This window comes from Castanea sativa, chromosome 7 (assembly GCF_040712315.1).
Source record: "Castanea sativa cultivar Marrone di Chiusa Pesio chromosome 7, ASM4071231v1".
Taxonomy (NCBI): domain Eukaryota; kingdom Viridiplantae; phylum Streptophyta; class Magnoliopsida; order Fagales; family Fagaceae; genus Castanea; species Castanea sativa.
The window spans coordinates 45,924,128-45,944,537 of NC_134019.1; the positions used below are offsets into that span (position 1 = coordinate 45,924,128).

At 34.4% G+C, this 20,410-nt stretch overlaps 2 protein-coding genes and 1 pseudogene across 5 annotated transcripts; 2 read left to right on the forward strand and 1 right to left on the reverse strand.

Annotated features, from left to right (window-relative positions):
- Nucleotides 1–217: 217 nt before the first annotated feature.
- On the reverse strand, nt 218–943 carry LOC142644567 (uncharacterized). Its single transcript, XM_075819151.1, has one exon. The coding sequence runs from the start codon at nt 941–943 to the stop codon at nt 218–220; it is 726 nt and encodes a 241-aa protein (XP_075675266.1).
- Nucleotides 944–2,258: 1,315 nt separating this feature from the next.
- LOC142643758 (uncharacterized) lies at nt 2,259–9,387 on the forward strand. Of its 4 annotated transcripts, none has more exons than XM_075818474.1 (11): nt 2,259–5,253; nt 5,366–5,585; nt 5,676–5,856; nt 5,998–6,074; nt 6,709–6,814; nt 6,913–7,163; nt 7,293–7,482; nt 7,974–8,066; nt 8,164–8,259; nt 8,688–8,826; nt 9,109–9,387. In XM_075818474.1, exon 1 carries the CDS (start codon nt 2,693–2,695, stop codon nt 5,234–5,236), a length of 2,544 nt encoding a protein of 847 aa, XP_075674589.1. In that variant the 5' UTR covers nt 2,259–2,692; the 3' UTR covers nt 5,237–5,253; nt 5,366–5,585; nt 5,676–5,856; nt 5,998–6,074; nt 6,709–6,814; nt 6,913–7,163; nt 7,293–7,482; nt 7,974–8,066; nt 8,164–8,259; nt 8,688–8,826; nt 9,109–9,387. The 4 variants fall into 4 exon arrangements, with proteins under 4 accessions (XP_075674589.1, XP_075674587.1, XP_075674590.1 ...); XM_075818472.1 differs by having other exon boundaries at nt 2,260–5,253; nt 5,388–5,585; XM_075818475.1 differs by having other exon boundaries at nt 2,260–5,253; nt 5,388–5,585; nt 6,709–6,797.
- The window catches only part of LOC142643761 (protein HIGH CHLOROPHYLL FLUORESCENCE PHENOTYPE 244, chloroplastic-like), a 45,318-nt pseudogene continuing 31,887 nt past the window's right edge, over nt 6,980–20,410 (forward strand).

Below are 20,410 nucleotides of genomic sequence, written 5' to 3' on the forward strand. Positions count from 1 at the left end.
AATCTGAAGAAAATCAAATGAAAGCTAAAAAAAAAAAAAATTGTAGGGATGAAAGATTGACTTAAAAAGACAATGGTTGAAGAAGATGAAAAGTTGAAAAAGTTAGAATTGCAAAAAAAAAAAAAAAAAAAAAAAAAAAAAAAAAAAATAAAAGATTCTTAAGATGTCGTGCATAAAGAACTTTTTTTTTTTTTGAGAATCCGGCTTGTTAAGTATTTTATTGAATAATACTAGCTAAATCAGCTTGAAATACAGCATAAGAAAGTGGAGGAACATACTCCATCCATACTACATAATCTGAAACATAAATTGCGTGTCTAGCTAATCCATGGGCTACCTTGTTAACTTCTCTCTTTGTATGAGAGTAAAGTAACGTATGAAATCTAGTTGAAAAAAGTTTAACATCCTCCACCAACAGACCGAACGGAGACAAGGACTGTTCACTACTTGTTAAAGCATGATGGACAAGCCATGAGTCACCTTCCAATATAACATCAGTAATCCCAATCTCTCTTGCAAATTCCAGCGCTCTGGTCGCTGCAATTGCCTCCATGTCTGTTGCCTGGTAAGCACGAGGAACTAGCTGTGACAGAGAAGCAATGGCCACACCTGATGAGTCCTGAATTATAACTCCTATCCCAGACTTTCCTACATGCTCGAAAGTGGCGCTGTCAAAGTTGATTTTATACAAATCACAAGGAGGGAGCTGCCAGGAGACACGTGGGCTGCGTTGGGGTAGATTTGCTGCGGGCTGAGTTGCAATAAACTCGTCCAATCTTGCCTTTGCCGAGGATGCAATATGAGAAAGCGTGCTGTGTGGATTATTGAGTCGAACTTGGTTCCTTTGAGTCCAGACCGACCACACCATCATTGCAAATAGCTCCACATTCTTTTGTTCCTGTATCACCCATGAGAACAGCTCTTTGAAGTCCATAAACCTCATGTTTTGGCGAAAACTCCATTGATTTGATTCAGTTCAGACCTCATCTAATTTGGGGCACGCCCACACTGCATGTAACGTTGTTTCAGGGGGCTGCTTGCATCGATCACATAGATAGTTTGAGATGATCGTACGCTGCATTAGGTTTTGTTTCGTGGGCAATTAGTCATGACACACTCTCCATACGTGGTTCTTGACTTTGTTAGGAACTTTCAGCGTCCATAACTTCTTCCACAGTTGGGTTTCAAGGGCTCCATGTGTCCTTTCAAGAGCTGGTTCTACTTCTTCCTTTAGAAAGCGGTATCTCGATTTACAAGTGTACTTGCCATCATGTGATAAGGGTCAGTAGAGACTATCTTCCATTTTGTTTCGGGCAAGGGGTATATTTTTTATTATTTCAGCTTCCTGAGGGGTGAAGAGGCCCTCCAACAAGGCATTGTTCCATTGTTTTGTGTCTGTGTCAATTAAGACATCTACTGTTGCCTCCCCCATTGATTCCACCACCGGAGACATAATCATATCGTGGTTCTTTTGAGGCAGCCACCTGTGTTTGTATATTTGGATTTTTTTTCCGTTGCCAATGCGCCATTTAGCCCCCCTTAGTATTACATCTTTGCCATGGAGGATACTCTTCCATGCGTAAGAGCTTGATCTTGAGTCCTTTGATTCCATGATGGTACAATGAGGGAAAAATCTTGCTTTGAGAATTTTGTAGAACAAGGAGTCTTTGTTAGTCAGCAGTTGCCATGCCTGTTTTGCCAAAAGTGAGTCATTGTACATTTCCAAATCTCGGAACCCCATTCCACCCACCATTTTTGATTTCGTCATTTCATCCCATTTGATCCAATGAATCTTTCACTTATTTCCCCTTTCACCCCACCAAAACTTTCTAATCAGCACTTTAATGTCATTACATAGTCCTATCAGAATTTTGAAGCAACCCATAGCAAAAGAAGGGATATCTTGAATTACCGATTTAATTAACACCTCTCGCCCTGCTTGTGATAGTAATTTTCCTTCCCACCCTTGCAGTTTCTTCCACACCATAATAATAGTCCACAGGTTAGACACACTTAACAGAATTATAGGAAAACAAACGAAACTTGTTCCCTACCAAAGACCGCTTCTTACCCTCAAAATCACATATATTGTATGTAATCGTGTCTCATTCACATCCTCCAAAAAATGGGCCCAACTCAATATTCTTCTTTTACAATTACATTTGCACTTTCTATTTTGATGAATATAACACTTAAAAATAAAGACAATCCATTGCAACCATTCATACTAGTTTGCATTAAATCTTCATAACTTGCAATTCAGAGTTTGATTCACAAACTGGTAGAACTAAAACCAAAATAAACCTAAAACCAAACCCTAAAAACCCACATATTTGAAATAGAACCACCCCTCTAATTACAAAACAAAAAAACACCACCATCGGACTTTCTTGACAGCAAGACTAATTCCCTAAGTCCCATACCAAACACAGAACACAAAACACAAAACACAAAAACCCCCCCCTAACCCCCAAACCCGTAGAGTGCCTCTTCAAGGCATAGACGACGACGTCCATGGCCGTCACGGTCTTCCTCGTTGCGTAGCGAATCACGTTCTCCAAGACGATCTTGAGGACGCCACGTGTCTCCTCGTACATCTTTCAAAACCCACAAACGAAACAAACCCGAACAGAACATCCAAATCTCTCTCTCTCTCTCTCTCTATATGCAAATCTTCTTGTAATATTATCGAATGGATTTGAGGAGGCTTTGCACTATCACCAAACCTACCCCAATCTTCTACCCCATCACACGCCCATTAACCTGCGTGACCTCGACCTCTTCAGCCTCCCACAACAACCAAAACCAGCCTCAGCCTCAGCCGCCATTGCCGCCATTAGAGCTCGAGAGCGATCCACCAAAGCCTCCCAATCAGAGTTTGTTCAATTGGGTATCTTCTATTCTCTCAAACCCATCTCTAGATTCTTCTAAATGTAAATCCCTCATACCCCATTTGTCCCCTCACCACTTTGATACTATTTTATTCTCTGTAGCTCTTGTTAACTCCAATGCCAAACCCAACCCAAAAACCACTCTCAATTTCTTTTATTTTGCGTCTCAATCTTTTAACTTTCGCTTTACTTTGAGATCTTATTGCATTTTGATTCGTTTGCTTATTCTATCCAACTTGGTTTCGCCTGCAAGATTGCTTTTGATTCGTTTGATTGATGGGAAAATGCCTGTTTTATCCTATGCTAACACAAAGAACCTACTACATATTGAGATTGCCACTATGATGGCAGATTTTAACTCGACCACACCGCCTGAGCGGGCTCTTGGGGTTCAGGTATCGGATTTGCTGGTACATGTTTATTGTACCCAGTTTAAAAATCTGGATTTTGGTGTTGATGTGTTTTGCATATTGGCTAGAAAGGGTATGTTTCCGTCTATTAAAACTTGCAATTTTTTGTTGAGTTCTTTGGTGAAGGCGAATGAGCTTTCAAAGAGTTATGAAGTGTTTGAAATGACTTGTCAAGGAGTTTCTCCTGATGTTTACTTGTTTAGTACTGCTATTAATGCGTTTTGTAAGGGTGGGAAGGTTGAGGATGGGATTGGGTTGTTCTTGAAAATGGAGGAGGTGGGTATTGTTCCAAATGTTGTTACGTACAATAGTATTATTCACGGGCTATGTAAGAATGGGAGATTAGATGAAGCATTCCACTTCAAAGAAAGGATGCTAAGAAACAATGTGAAACCTAGTCTTATAACATATAGTGTACTTATTAATGGTTTCATGAGGCTGGAAAAATTTGATGAAGCGAATTGTGTTTTGAAAGAAATGTTGGACAAGGGTTTTGTCCCGAATGAGATTGTATATAACACACTGATTGATGGGTATTGTAAAACAGGAAATATTAGTGAGGCACTGAAGATAAGGGATGATATGGTATTTAAGGGGATAATGCCTAATTCTGTCACTCTTAATTCTCTTACACAGGGTTTTTGCAAGAGTAATGAAATAGAACGTGCTGAGCATATTTTAGGGGAAATGTTATTAAGAGGGTTAAATGTAAGCCAGGTTACTTACACGGCAGTCATAAAGGGATTATGTATGAAGTCTAGGCTTGAGTCTGCACTACAATTCACTGAGGAGATGCTAACAAGAAACCTCAGACCCAGTGATGGGTTGCTCACCACATTGGTTGTTGAACTTTGTAAGGATGGAAAGCATTCAGAAGCAGTAGAACTTTGGTTTAGGCTATTGAATAAAGGTTTGGCAGCCAATACAGTGACCTCAAATGCTCTAATTCATGGACTTTGTGAAGCGGGAAACATGCAAGAGGCTGTTAAACTGCTCAAGGAGATGCTGGAGAGGGGTTTGGTATTGGATAGGATCACATATAACACACTTATCTTAGGGTGTTGCAGACAGGGTAAAGTGGAGGAAGCTTTTAAGCTTAGGGAGGAGATGGTTAAGAGACAAATTACGCCAGACACCCATACTTACAATTTGCTAATACATGGGTTGTGTAACATTGGTAAAGTGGATGATGCAGTAAAGCTTTGGGATGACTGCAATAGAAATGGTATGGTTCCCAATGTGTATACATATGGGGTCATGATAGATGGATATTGTAAGGCGAATAGAATTGAAGAGGGTGAAAACCTATTCAATGAGTTGGTTAATAAAAACATGGAGCTAAATATTATTGTTTATAATACACTAATAAGAGCATACTGTAGAAATGGGAATATGACTGCTGCATTTAAACTTCGTGATGACATGAAAAGCAAGGGCATTCCACCTACTTGTAACACATATTCTTCTCTTATACATGGAATGTGCAACATTGGTTGTATTGAGGATGCAAAAGACCTTCTTGATGAAATGAGAAAGGAAGGTTTGCTGCCAAATGTTGTTTGTTATACTGCACTAATTGGCGGTTATTGTAAGCTTGGTCTGATGGATAAAGTTCGGAGTGTCTTGCTGGAAATGTCTTCGTGTAACATACATCCTAATAAAATTACCTACACTGTCATGATTGATGGGTATTGTAAATTGGGAAAAACAGAAGAAGCAACTAAGCTTTTACATGATATGGTAGAAAGGGGAATTCTCCCTGATGCTGTCACATATAATGCCTTGACAAATGGGTTTTGCAAAGAAAGGAAGATAGATGAAGCATTTGAAGTGTGCAATCAAATGTCCGATGGAGGAGTATCTTTAGATGAAATTACGTATACCACATTGATTCATAATTGGCCTCAGCCCTCAACAATTGCAAATCAAGACTAATCATGAAATCTCAAGAGGTTGGGTTCTATAATTGACATTTTCTTGCCTTTATATTCTGACAAATCTTTGCTTCAACTTGTTTAAACAAATTTATTATATTTAATTGACAGCCCATGTTCTGTTAGTTAGGTTATTTTATTTTTTCTCTTAGGGAAGCTGATTGTAAACCATGGAACAGTCGTTGGTAACCTTCTCTTTGAGATTCAAGTATGATCGTGGAACTTCTGCAGCCGCCTCCTATGCTCTCTGCAATATTGCTGTTGGTTATCTATATGAGTGTTTGCCTTCATCTTGGACCAGATTGATAATCAGCAGAAGAAACAATATCTTCTGCTTCACTTTGAAGGAGGTGTGTGCTTTCAAATTAGCATTCTATCTTAGAGCTGGATATTATCCTATACAGTGTTTTAAATTTCTTTATCCCATTCCCATCTTGCAGGTCATATTAAGACAATCAGATAAAGCAGAATACCAGGATTCTGGTGATGAGAAGATTCTTAAATTACTATTTATCCACTTTGAAAGTGAGGAAGAAGGTGTTAGAAATGTTGAAGCAGAACACCAGGATTCTGGGGAAAATTGCACTTATTGAACCTGAAAAACTTGTTACTGCACTTAAGGTATCTGATTAGATGACTTTGTTATCTTTTCCTCAAGCTTATGATGATTATTCTATATTTACATTTGATGGGGTTTGTATCTTCGTTTTCCATTCTTATTCTAAAGACTGCTTTTATTCTTCTGGGTTTTTGATTCTGCAGGGGCTAATGTGAAAACGATTCCAAATCGGTACTTGTTGATTGATACTAGTGGAGGCTTGAATCAACAAAGAACAGGGGTGAGTTTTTTAATTTTTAATTTTTAATTTTTTAAATCTTTTATTTATTTATTATTAGTATAAGATTCAGTTGCCGAATTTGATTTCGATGTAGTCTTTTAGGTTTGAATTAGTCTAACTTTGGTGTGATTGTTAAGAAATTTTATGTAGGATCCTGTGATTAGATTCAAAAGGATTAAAATATTAGGCTTTGTCATTTACTTAATTGATTTTTACGGTTCTTCTGGTGTTAAATGTGGACTTTGGCTTGACTTGGGCAGCTCATTGCAGCTAAAATATTAAGAAATGAATCGAAGATAAGAGTTTTGTATTAGTTTGTGATAAGTTTTTCCCGTGCAATTCATGTTGTACAGTAGTAGTACTTCATCTTTGTGTTGGCGGTGTTTGCTGTGTCAATTAGATTTGTTTTAGACTGGTTCTAAATTTCCAATTTTGACTTTTTTTTAATAAATGATGAAAAATATTATCTTGGTTGGTAAGTGAAATTAGTGAAACCCTGTTTACATGTAACTTTCTGAGAATCATGGTTTTGAATGAATAGTTATTGTTTTCAGTGTTCAAGAATGAATCATGGGCCATGATTTGATGGGTATTTTGTTGAATCGGTTTTTGATTTTTACCTTACTTGCTGCAGATAACAGATGCTGTTGTTGCAGCTTACATATTGAATACTACTCTTGTTGTTCCCCAACTGGATTAGAAATCTTTTTGGAAGGATACCAGGTTTGTTGTAATGTTTGGTAAGTAAATTATAATTAGTTTCAAGCCCAATGTTTGATAAGTAAATTAGAAAATATATATAGGCTGTCAAACTCATTTAATCTGGTGTTTGCTGCAGTGAGTTTGCTGAATTCTTTGATGTGGACCAATTTATCTCCTTCTTTCAAAAGATGTTAAAATCATTAAAGAGATTCCAGTAATTCCACCAAACGGAGGGAAAGTCTTGAGTACCATGCGTGTTCCAAGGAAGTGTAATCCAAAATGCTACCAGTGCTGTGTTCTAGCATCTTTGAAAATAACCAGACAAATAGGGGAACAAGTGTGTGATGATTTCCTTTCAATAAATTGTCCCAGAATATAAAAAAGAAAGTCCTCTCCTCTGACGTTTGAGAAGTTTTCATGTGTTGCAAACAGTGCTGTATGATGGGTTGTTTGGCCATATCTAAACCTTTTTTTTTTTTTTTTTTTTTTTTTTTTTTTTTTTTTCTGTTTAGGTAGACTGGGAAGGAAAAGTTTCTCTTATACAATGTGCAAAAGCAATGAGAATCCAGAAGTATGTTTTCCTTTCCATCCACAGCTGTGACAAGCATCCTCAAGTTCCACTAATGGAGATAAAGTACTGCACTGAGAAGTTTTTCAGGACTCAGGCCTAAATCACATCATAATCTGGTTATGTGGCTTCATGCAAGTAATTATCATCTAAATGAAAATTTTGGACATGCTCTTCTATTGTATGATTTGTGGCATAGTTTATTTTTTACTTAACTCTGTGCTTCTGGTTATTGTCCTCATACAATATTCCTCCCTTTTCCTTATTCTTTCTCATTCCTCCTTAAAAACTGATCATTAATAGTTATTTCTAACGAAACTATTGCTTCCTTGAGATAAGTTTGCCAATTGAAGAGATGTATATATTGAGTATGCTAATAGTTTCATGGAGAAAATTAGGCTGACATTTTTCTAATATTATCTATCTAGTATGCATACAAATACAATGCCATATAAATGTTCATGCTCTAAAATGACTTGAGCCAGGGAGATGATTGTGTGAAACAGTTGGTTATTATGTATGTATGTGTGTGGATGATTCTTTCCTGCTTCTAAGTTTTTTGTGTATGGCTTCAAATCTTTTGTTTCATATTAGAAATCAAGTGAAAATGCTTCATACCAATTTTTTAGGGCCTCATTGGACAGTATGCGGTGCCTATACTAGAGGAGAAATCTGTATGGGGAACAGATGCTGCAACAAGAATTGCTTACATGGACACCCAGGTAAGTATTGCCTAAATTGCTTACATGGACACCCAGATATTCTATTTGCAAGTAGAATATCTTGACAGTTTCTAACGACATTCTCATTGTGTATTAGGATATAGCTCGCTTGACATTTATAGCTTTACGCAATGAGGAAATTAATGGGAAGTTTCTCACATTTGCTGGTCCTCGTGCATGGACAACCCAAGAGGTGAAGAAGACTATTTTTACTTTTTAAAATATCATAATCATTTGCCTGGGGATGTATATCTATTCTTACCCTAACCTTGTTTCTTCCTACTGTTCATGGTTTTAACTCTTGTTGAACTGTTTAATTGTTAGACAACATAGGGAGGGAAATGACAACTAAATGAACCTCAAACCAGAATATAATTATGAGTGGCTAGCTTTTCATTTCTTTCTAAACAAATTGTTTGTAACCGATTAACTTTTGGTAATAGCAGTACTTTTATGCACCCTGTGTTGAAGGGTAAATCCCATTCTATGTTGCCTCTTCTATGTGTGAGTGTGTGTATAGATGAGAGAGAGAGAGAGAGAGTAAATGATCAATGGCTTTGGATAAAAGTGAATATACAGTCTCTTTCTTATTGTATGTTAAAGAGTGCGCTCTTGTTTTAGGTGATAACATTGTGCGAGAGGCTTGCAGGGCAAGATGCAAATGTTACTATTGTCCTAGTCTCTGTTGAGATTAACTCGCCAGGTGACTCGGTTTTTTGAGTGGACAAATGATGTTGCTGACAGATTGACAATTTCAGAGGTAATAAATTCTTCATTCCTGTTTATTCCCATAAAAATAATAATATGCTTCCTGTGTTATTTAAGAACTGAATAAATGAGGAAATAAATGGAAGAGAACGGCATAGCTGAAGAAGGGATGGCATATAATATGCTAAGAAGCTATGTTCTCAACCACTATACAGCGCTTGATCATAGACACATTGCAACATCTTGATTAGAAGGAGCATTTCTTTTGTTAATGGCTCAAGTATACCTAATTGAGATGACTGATGTCCTTACTGGGTGCATTTGTATTTTGTAGGTGCTCACAAGTGACATTGTTTTCTCTGTTCCAATGAATGAGGCATATAAACTTCTTGGTGTGGATGTGAAAGATGTAGTTACCCCAGAGAAATATTTGCAAGATTATTTCACAAACATATTGAAGAAATTGAAAGATCTCAAAGCACGGTCAAAGCAAACTGACATCTACTTCTGAATGAAGTCCATTTTGTAACTGTAAATTTAACCATGAATGTATCAAGAAGTTTGATACCTGATAACAGTCATCAAAGAGAAAATGCTATTCATTTGGATCCCTTTACCTCCCCACCCTTTTCTTTTTTTACCTGTCTTCCAATCAGTAATGGTTTAGCCCAATAGCAACCCTACACACACTTAAAACTTAAAAAGTAGGCCACTTGTTCCATACAAGCTCAATGAAACAATCATCAGCGTTTCACATAGAAATAACTTCCAGACTTTATGCATCCCATTTGCATGGGCCGGCCTTCAAAGTTTGTGTTTCCAAATGTTTGAAGTAGGCTGGAGCTATATATCATTTGAAATCTGACCCAGCCCAATCCATGACCACCTCTTTTTTTCATTTTTTTTAGGGAACAAAGTTAAAGTCAAAGCAACATTTGATCTAACAGGACTCAGCTAGCCAGCCTTAACTCTAATGAAATTTTCCACTTGCTATAAGTTGAACAACAAAAACCTTCTTTTTTACAAGTAATAATTATTAGAAACCAATAAAATATAGTTGACTTGATACTTCAAAGTTCAAGCTAATAAAAAAAAACTATCTAATACAAAGGGTTGGGTTTATCTTCACTACTTTTTAAAAATGAATCTCTTTTATTTTAACTAGTTGTTAATCGGTGTAATGCACGAGATAGTTATATAAAACTTAAAAGTACTTATTTTGCTTAAAGGTTCATGACTTTACTTTCAAAAATGTATAACATGAAAATGAATAAAAATAAGTAATTTTTTTATTCAATATAATAATTTAGAAAATTTCTTTTTCTTTCATATTATTGGTTCCATATAACACATCTCCGCGTGAGTTATTCTATGGTGATGACTTCACATAATACTCAACTGAAATAAAATCCACTATTCATCACTAATCTAATCTATATTATCTTGATAGTAGATCTACAAATTACATTCTCATATCCTTAGAACTTGCCACATCATTATTATTATCTATATATAATATAAAATCGAAAATTTTGACTTTTTGAGAGACTTACGTTAGAATTAGGATTAAAAAATAATTATAATTTTTTTTTAATTAGACCTCACGTTAGATTTTTTTTTTTTCTTAAAGGACTCACTTTAGGTTTCAAAAAAAAAAAAAGAAAAAAAAAGAAAGACTCACGTTAAAAAAAAAAACTTTAGGATTAAGGAAAATAGAGAGAGAGAGACTCCTGTTAAGACTCTCTCACTATTTAGTTTTAGCAAAGATCACATGTTAGAATTTTTTTTTAAAGGACTCATTTTAGGTTTCAAAAAAAAGAAGAAAAGACTCACGTACAAAAAAAAAAACTTTAGGATTAAGGAAAAGAGAGAGTCACTATTTAGTTTAAAAAATTAAATTTTTTTATAAATTAAAATGATGATGTGAAAAATTGTGGGAGTTTTAGAGACTTCGGATATATATATATATATATATATATATATATATATATATATATAGATGAGAGACTGCTAAATTATCAACTAACTAAATAAAAGGTGGGGATTAAAATTTAAAATCTACTATCACTTGCCGTTGTATATTTAAAACAAAAAGATATATCAAGTTAAAAAAGTACTGAAGTCAAACAGTAATACAAAATATGATAAAGCCATAACGTCATGAAAAAATTGAATTTTTATTAGTTTGGAATACCATATGTTTTATATTTTTTCCTCTTATTTATGAGTTCTATACTAAATAAAAAAAGTATTTTAGTATGGATAATATTTATGAATCTTTTATCAATCCAAATATTTAATATAATTGCGTTAATTAGAAAGCGCTAGCATTGACTATGCTAAAAAAACGATAATTTAACACACCAATTGGTGTGAAGATAGATTTAATTGAAATGGATTCTCATAAGCAAGAGATCGGAATTAGAAGTTGAAAAAAAAAAAAAAATCGAACTTTGATGCTAAGATACAAAATCTAACGTGGGGTCAATCCTCTAATTTGTTTTACCTTGGTCATCCATGTTAAGATCATGGTTTTAAAAACTGAATCGAGAATCAAACTGTTTTTTTTCAAAATTTCCGGTTTTTGACCAGTTGTTGAGGCATTTATCCGGATCGGATTGCATTGGTTTTCCCGGTTGAACTGATCAGACCGGCCGGTCCAGTCCGGTTTTTAAAACAGTAGTTAAGATGAAACAATCGTCAGAACTTACACAGAATGGTCATCCAAAGCTACAAAATATCAACAGTGATTGCACTACAATGATGATACCCGCTAAAAGATTAAGAAAAAAAAAACCCTATAAAAACCAATATATAAACAATTTAGTAAAGATACGGTCAATTTGTAGATTTCTAACCCTAAATTGAAACATGAATTAATTTAGGCTAAAGTCAAATTTTGATGTTTATTATACATATATAATTATCTCAAAAAAGGGGGAGAAAAAAACGAACAAACAAACATGAAAGTGCAAAAGGATGAAAATACTCCTTACTTTCTTATTCAAATTACTGCTTGTATATGCATAAGTGGCCTTGAGAATTGTCACAAGGTACTCCATTTTCTTTCTATCACTCTTTTTTACTGCCAAGTGATCCATGTACCTATCTACATTTAAACTCACTTATGTCCCCCATATTTCATTCTCTCAATCTCATGAGTCATGCCAACCTACATTTCTCCAATAATAATTAATGACAATATTTTTTCGTTAATCAATAGTAAAGACACGATTGATATTGATGCTGTGGGGAAGTTATTGTGTACTCCCGGAACACCATAAAAGCGTACTCCCTCCTCTCACATGAATGGTGGGTCCCACTTCCAATGTTATGGAGACATGTAATATAAAAAGCATTAATGACTTACAAAAAGATAGGTTTGTGTAATTATAGTTAGTAGATGAATTAAACATTGACCTTTTTTTCTTTGGGCATAATGATGAAACATTAATAACTTACTGTTTAAAGTTCACAGTATATTATAATTACTAGTGTGGGCTGCACGTGCAAAGCACGTGCTTGTGTATACATTGGGTATTTGTAAATATATCTTGAGCTTTAAAATTTAAAGTTGACACCTTATTTTAGTGTTAAATTTTCAATTTCCATCCCATTGTCCATGTTAGTGTAAAAATTTAAAGTGTAATGGACAACTAACCAATCCAAAATAGCATTTTGATCCAATTGTATTAGCAATACATTTAGTAAAAACAAGTCCTTAAAATCCCATATTAATCTATGTTGTAAATCCAAAAGTAGCAATACATTTAGTAAAAACAAGTCCTTAAAATCCGTTAATAATCTATGTTGTAAACCCATAAGACCCCATAGAAGAAGAAGAAAACAGGATTCTAACTGATCATTGATGAAATTTAAAACACCTTGACAAAGTATCACTGCCAAATATAGTTAGCCACATCCACTAACAAGCACTATGTATAGTTGACTTTAGCCAATGGTTCTTTACAAAATCAAATAAGGCATGTTTTCTAGCTAAATTCAACCATTATAGAAACTAAGCTTTCAGATATAGCTCTATCTAGAAGGTGATAGTATGTAGTACACATTCACATTCTAATGAGTTTGTTTACATCTCTAACCTTCAATAGCACAACACTATGATTTTCTATCATTGTGAACCACTTGATTTTATTGCACTTCATCTTCCACTCTTGTAGAAAACCAAACCTTAGTATCAAGCTGAGGAAGGGTGCTTCCACATCTAATGTGAGAGGAATCTCCTTGATCTTGCACAACCTCTTTGGTATGCTTCATACATCAACCTCTTTGCTGACTGTTCCAGCTCCTAGATTGGTTTTAACCAAAGCAACTGCCTAGAAAGGGGGAAAGAATTAGAGAGTTGAAGCTTTAAAGGTTAAGGGTAATAGCATGTTTGATTAATTCAAAAGTCAAACTTGACATCCATTCAAAAATTGATAAAATAAGAAATAACATTTTTCCCCTATAAATGATAAAAATGCTAGATTAATCTCCATTGTGTTAGAAATGAGGTAGAGTGCAACGAATAGTTTTTTGAAATAAGACACAAGAACCACTTTTGGCCTTTCACAATACACAAGGATCTCAATAAGACGGGAAAACTTAAAAACAACAACAATAATAATAATTACAGAGAAAGCATGACAAACCTCATATGTGACAGCATCCCACAATTCGTCATTAGCAAGAATAAGATAAGAACCTCAAGGGAAGCGTTAATCTTTTGCTCCTGCAAGTTTTACAAGGATGTCAGTAGTTAATTATTCACAAAAAACTGAAAATGAGAAGTATGAAATGGGCACTCTTAACCAGACTAAATGTATCAACCAAAGCTCTCTTAAAGAGGGACTTGTACTATTATTGACAGGTGTCAATAAACAATATTCCTCTAGCAAAAAGCTAATTCACATAGGTACATTGAGAAATGCCAATATAAATTTTGTACTTTTTCAAATTAAAAAAGATTATCAGTACCTATAATTATTCTTGCACACACAAATAATTACGATGCAGGCATAATAATATTAGCAACTTCATTTGTTTTTCTTCTAAATAATAATAAATAAATAAAGGTGATCTTAAGTTTTCATTTGAATCACCATTTACCATAGTAAGAAAGTAAAACTTCCTTTACATAGTAAGCATCAAAAGTCAATGTTAAGAATCACCTGCACCTAAAATTCTGGATCAGCAGCAACATATTACGTCGAGAGTCCATCACCAAATGCAAAAGAAAGGAAGAACTCCTCCAACTTTCCAAGTTGGTGTAAAATAATTTTAATCACCAAGACACATGCAATTTACTAAATCACCAAAAGTCTTGAAAAGTAATGTACGATGAGCCTACCAGCCCACATAACAAATTCACCAGCATTCCTCAATCCATTATGGCTCATTAGTTTGGTCTCGCTTGTGATCTAAAGAAACAAAAATAGTTGCAAAAAATCACAAGATGATAAACAAATGAGATAACAAGTTAGCAGTATAGGAGATACATTACATTTTTGTTAGGTTCTAAGATCTTAGGGACTAATGTATTAGAACTTCAATATGTATTGTGTTGGCAAACCATGATCAAAACATAGAGTCTAGCTTTAGGTTTGCTCAAAGTATGTTTAATTGTAAAATTAGAATCGAGTGATTGCAGAATTTATTGGACAAAATCTGCAAGGCTTGATTGATCGAAAATTAGACTCGATTGATCGAATCACGTGCAGATTTATTTTTCTGCAGATTTTCCAATTTAGTTCAAGCCCGTTTGACGTGTAGGGTTTTATGTTTTATTCCAAGTATAAAAGGAAAAACCCTAGCTACGTTTTAGAGGCTTTTTGAGTGTTATGTGGTGAATCTTTTGTGAGATCTAGAGGTGTTTACCTTCATATACACACATAGGGTTATTGAGATCAAGATTCATATCAAGAGCTTGATAATCGCTTCAGTTGTTGCTTAGAGAACTTAAAGAAAATCTGAAACTTTTGAGTGGAGTCTCAAAGTCACAAGTGGGAGAACTTGTGGTTGCTGCAGATTAAGGAAAGAATTAGTTCGTGGACTTTGAGCTGTCATGTGGTCGTGGTAGTAAGTTTTCTACACAAGGTAGTAATAGGATGTTAGTGGTCTAAGTTCTATTGTAAAAACTTCAATTCTTTCATAGTGGATTTGTTTTTACCTTGAGAATAGTTAGGTTAAATCCTCCCAAGGTTTTTTACTGGTTAGGTTTTCCTAGGTTATCATATTATTGTGTTCTTTATATTTTCGCATTATTTACATGATATGATTTATATGTGTTAACCTAGAACTGAATAATTTATCTAAGTAATCACTTGACTAAGTAACTATGTTAAATAACTTGTGTTTAAGGGATCTAAAACTTAACAAGTGGTATCAGAGCGGGTTAGATCTAATGTCTAGATCTTTTGATCTAAGAGTCGATCCTTGACCCCTGTTGTCATGGAATAAGGTCACTCTCTTGTGATCACATCTTACTTTTGATAGGCCAAGAATGTATTGACTCATTGCGTAAATTAAATCAATCAATTAAGCTAAGTAAATTAATTAGATTCAATTACATGCAATAAGCGTGGTAGCACAAATAAATCACTAAATAACTAAATACAGTGGAAATTAAATTTGACACGGCGATTTGTTTACAAATGGAGAAAACCACCGAGGCAAAACCCCATCGGGTGAATTTAAGGTCACCACTCTCGAGAATCCACTATTATCAAAACAAGCAGTTACAAGTAAAGAAATCCCAATACCTTATACCCATCTATAGTTGAACCCTTACCCCAATACCCAATTGGATTTGTTCTGTAGTGACAATCTCTCCTTTTGATGCACAGCTCTCAGTACGTGACTAACCAATCGATGCGTGGATCCCAGTACGCGACTTACTCCTTTGCATGAATCCTAGTACGTGACTAACACCACAACAACCCTTTGATTGTTATAGTTGATTTGCAGAAACTTCATATAGAAACACCAATAAGATTTAATGTTGGTGCAAGAGACTTTGCTTGATTACAGAACCCAAAGACGTACAAGAAACGTAGCAAGAACTCTTTCTTTTATAGAAGGAGGCTAGGGTTTCAAAACGAAAACCTTATGAAGCTTTCTAGGGTTAAGTTTTTCCTTTTTCCATCTCCTTTAAATAGGATTTTAATGGACTCTCCTATTCCAAATAGGTTTACACAAACCTTGAGCTTTCCTAGTCCAAGAAGGATTATACAAACCCACAAACCTTGGGTTTTTCTAGTCCTATAAGGATTATACAAACCCATAAACAAATAACCTTTTAGAATAAAAACGTTGCTGACTATAATTTAAATCCCGTAAGCTCGATAGATCGAGACATGTGTCGAGTTTTAATGAATCTCGACAAATTGAGCTTCTGTCGAGGAGGTATCAAGACTTGCAGATTGCACTTTTCTTGAGTAATTCTTGAGTAATCTTTATGTCTTCAATTTAACCACTTGTAATGATCATCTTGAACCTACTTAGATCTTGAACCTACTTAGATTTACCCAAATACAAGTAAAGTGCGTTTTGTCAAATAATATGCCAAATATATAAAAATATGCCCTAACAACTTTGATGGGAACAACTATGCTTACTGGAAAGTAAAGATGAAAGCATTCCTGAAATCTATTGATGAGAGAGTTTGGAACTCCGTTGAATACGGATGGGAGAAACCGACTACTCTTGTAAGTGAGTTGTCAACTTCTCAAAAAGAAGTAGCTGCTTTTAATAGCAAAGCTATGAATGCTATTTTTAATGTTGTTTCTATGGAGGAAATCAAGAGAATCTCACATGTTGAGGTTGCTCATACTGCATGGAATATTCTCCAAACTGTGCATGAAAGCACAAAGGCAGTTAAGATTAATAAATTACAACAGTTAACTACTAGATTTAAAAGCATTAGAATGTCTGATGATGAATGTTTTGATGAATTCTATGCTAAAATGAATGATATTGTTAACTCTGTTTATAATTTGGGTGAAATTTATGATCAACCTAAGATTGTTAAGAAGATACTTAAATCCTTGACTGAGGACTTTAGACTCAAAGTGACTGTCATTACTGAAAGTAAGGATGTGGACTCCATCCCTGTTGATGAACTTGTAGGATCTCTCTAGTCCTATGAGCTAGACATACTTAAGACAAACAAATCCAAATCAATTACTCTTAAGTTAGTTGATGATATTGGTGGGAATGAATTTGATGATGAACTCTCTTCTACAGAGATTGCTTATCTTGCCAAGAATTTTAGAAACTTTCTTAGGAACAATAACAGAGAGGCAAGAGGTAAAAACAATGTTGAACTTAGAAACTTTAAGAGGAATGAACCAACTAAGGTTAATAATACTGATAAATCAAAAGAAAAAGTTGGTCAAATCTCTAGTAATTCTCTAGGTCAACAATGTTTTGGTTGTCAAAGGTATGGTCATGTGAAATCAGAATGTCCAACATTCTTGAGATCAAAGGGTAAAGCTATGGCTGTAACCCTTAGTGATGATGAAGTTTCTGATCATGAGTCTGGTAGTGATGAAGATGGAAACTTCATTGCTTTCATAGCTACTGCTGTAATTGATGAAAGTGTTGTGGTTAAAGAGAACCCTTCTGATGGGGAACTTTCTAAATGTGCTGATTTGCAAAAATTTTCAATAAGCTATGCAAGGTTGCTGCAAAGAATATAATGAATGTTGACTTAGGTTTAAAGAAGATTGACTCCCTTAAACTTGATAAGAAAAATTTGTTATTTAAATTGCTTAATTCTAATACCTTGATTAATAAGGTGAAGACTGAGAACATGTTATTACTTGATAAGATTAAGAACTTGGAACTAGAATTATTTGTTGCTAGAGAACAAACAAATAGGTCTGATAGTTCTAAACTTGATCACATGTCGAGTGTTTAGAAGTCTTCCTTAGACAAAACTGGTCTAGGTTTTGTAGAAAGTATTTCGGTCTCTGAAACTCATTTCACAAACTTTGTTCCTTCTTCTAAGCCTCCTAAGAGTGAGACTGTCAAATCGGTAGAAGGTACTTTACCTCCTAAGAAGATTATAGTTGATCTTAAAAAGTCTAAGTCTAAGAATCCTAACCTCCCTAAGGATAAGAAGCATGATAGACCTTTGTGGGTTTGTCATTTTTGTGAAAAGGCTGAGCATACTCGCCCAAACTGTTTTAAGTTGCAAGCTGCAAAGTGAACAAATAAGCCAAAAGTACCTATGTCTCAAGCACAAGATCCTATGGTACTTATTGGTGAATTAGTAAAGACTTTAAACCTCTATACCAATCCTAGAGTTGCTTATCATTCTAATGTGAATAATAACTCCAGACCAAGAATTGCATCTAAGAAGTTTTGGATGCAAAAGACTCAATCTAATTGAGTCTTTTTGACATGGTCCTTGTGCTTCATCTCAATACTCTTTTTGACAATTTTTTTGTTTTTTTTTTGTTTTGCTTTTAGGATTTGCATTGCATTACATTCATACATTTCATGATATTTTTCTAAATAAATAAAAATAAATAAAAAGGGGGAAGAAAAAATGTGTTTTGTATCATATATCTTGGATTTTATAATCAAGGTTGGCCTATTATCTTTACATAACATGCTTGTGTACCATGTTTAGCTTGGATGAGCTTATTTTACTATACTTTGCTAGTTTAGCTATGTAGTGCATGTTGTGTGAGAGTTATTTATCGTTGTTGATCACATGCTATTGATTTTGAAAAAGTCACATGCTTTTAATTGTTAGGACTAGAACTTAATGAGAAAGACATAAATAATCACTTCACCATTGTTTACTAGCCAATCATGAACACCTTAGTGCATATCATAAGATTTTGTGCCCAAGAAAGTGTAGCATATGCACAAAAAGAACATAAAGTGTAGCCTCATATTAATAATAAAATTAGTGTGTACATTATTTGGTTATAATAAAGATGACACAAATAAATAAAATTGGTGTGTACATTATTTGACTTAAATATCGATTTAACAATGAAATAAAATCAGTGTACATTATGAGGTGAAACAAAAAGAAACTTACATGATTGAAAGATTGTTTTTTAGGAGATGTGAGAGTTATATGATGTAACTATTTAGGTGATAGTTTCTTTTAAACTTATGTGATGAATAATGTAGAAATTGTGATTGATTACTATCTACATATCACCTCACATGTATCTCATGCTATTACTAGAAATTGCGATTACATATCAACTCAACTCAAGGGATCAAAATGCATTTTTTGCTTTATCCTTTTTTGTTGTTCTTTCCATTTGAATAGATAATGAGGGTCGAATTTTTTTTGTTCGTTAAACATTACCTAAAGCATTCAAACGCACATGTTGCATTCAATATTGATATACCTTAAAAGGTAATAGTGATTTAAGGGTTGAATTAAGAATTTATCAGGGTGGCATAGATGGAAGCTCCAAACTAATTTATTCTCTAAAAGCTAGTTTCAAAGTGGTCTGCATCACTTAAGTCCCAATGTTGCTAGAAAAAACATCCACATGGATTATGATTATATAGAGTGTTCCCCAAATAATAGAATGAGACACAATAATTAGCTGATAAGGAATACCACTTCATCCATTTCTTGGTGGGATAATGTCAGCAAAGATGATTTAAACATGGTAAAAGCTGCTGATTCTAGTTTTTTTTTTTTGCCCCTATTTTCTTTCGGCTGGGATGGTAAAAATAATAATAAAGGCACATTAAACTTTAATTAACTCTTTAAATCACAAGAAATATATAACCATTCCATATCACATTAAACATCATAGGGTCTTTTCACTTCAAGTTATATAAAAGTCATGCAATTTTCTCTAAATATTGGTAAACTTATAAAATCTGTAATCCCAAAACCATGGGGTTTGTATCAAAATACATAATTCTCAAATGGGTAAAATCAAGAACAATTACCATATGTGTAGCTATATAATTGGGCAACATTTTTCTCCCTAAACATGGCCACGAACTCATCTAAAAATTCATGCAAGACAAAACAATTAGCTCATTAACAATAAATTAAGCTAATATACATCTATTTTTCTAAGATCAAATAATTTAAGTCAAACATTTGGACTCACTGTAAAAATAAAAACTTGAAATATCAAATACCAAAATTTTAAGGAACTAAGTTTAGTGCTCACACAACTCAGCATGAGATTTGATTCCGTGCACTGTGAATAATGGTCGATCACGTTGTCTCTAATGTGTTGATAGCATTTGACTAGCCCTCTTGCTAAAAAGGAAAAGAAAAAGAAGGCAGGGACAGAAAACCGAGAGGGACTATCCCTCTCGGTTTTCTGTCCCCAGAGGGATTTCAGTCCCCAGAAAAGCGAGAGGGATGCTCCCTCGCGCTTTTCAAGGCATTCCTCTCACTTTTCTGGGACTGTCCCTGCTTTCTTTTTCTTTTCTTTTTTACGTGGTTTTCACATTTCAGCCAAACAAACGTTTTGATCCCACAAAAAGCAAAAATTTGACTAAATAAAAGTTCAATATAATTGAAAATTAAAAATATTTAAATGTGTAAATAGTAACATGAAAATCTCCTTAAGAAAAAATAACTAAAAAGTAATATAGGATATACTGTTGACGCAGAAAAGTAAGTTAAGCGT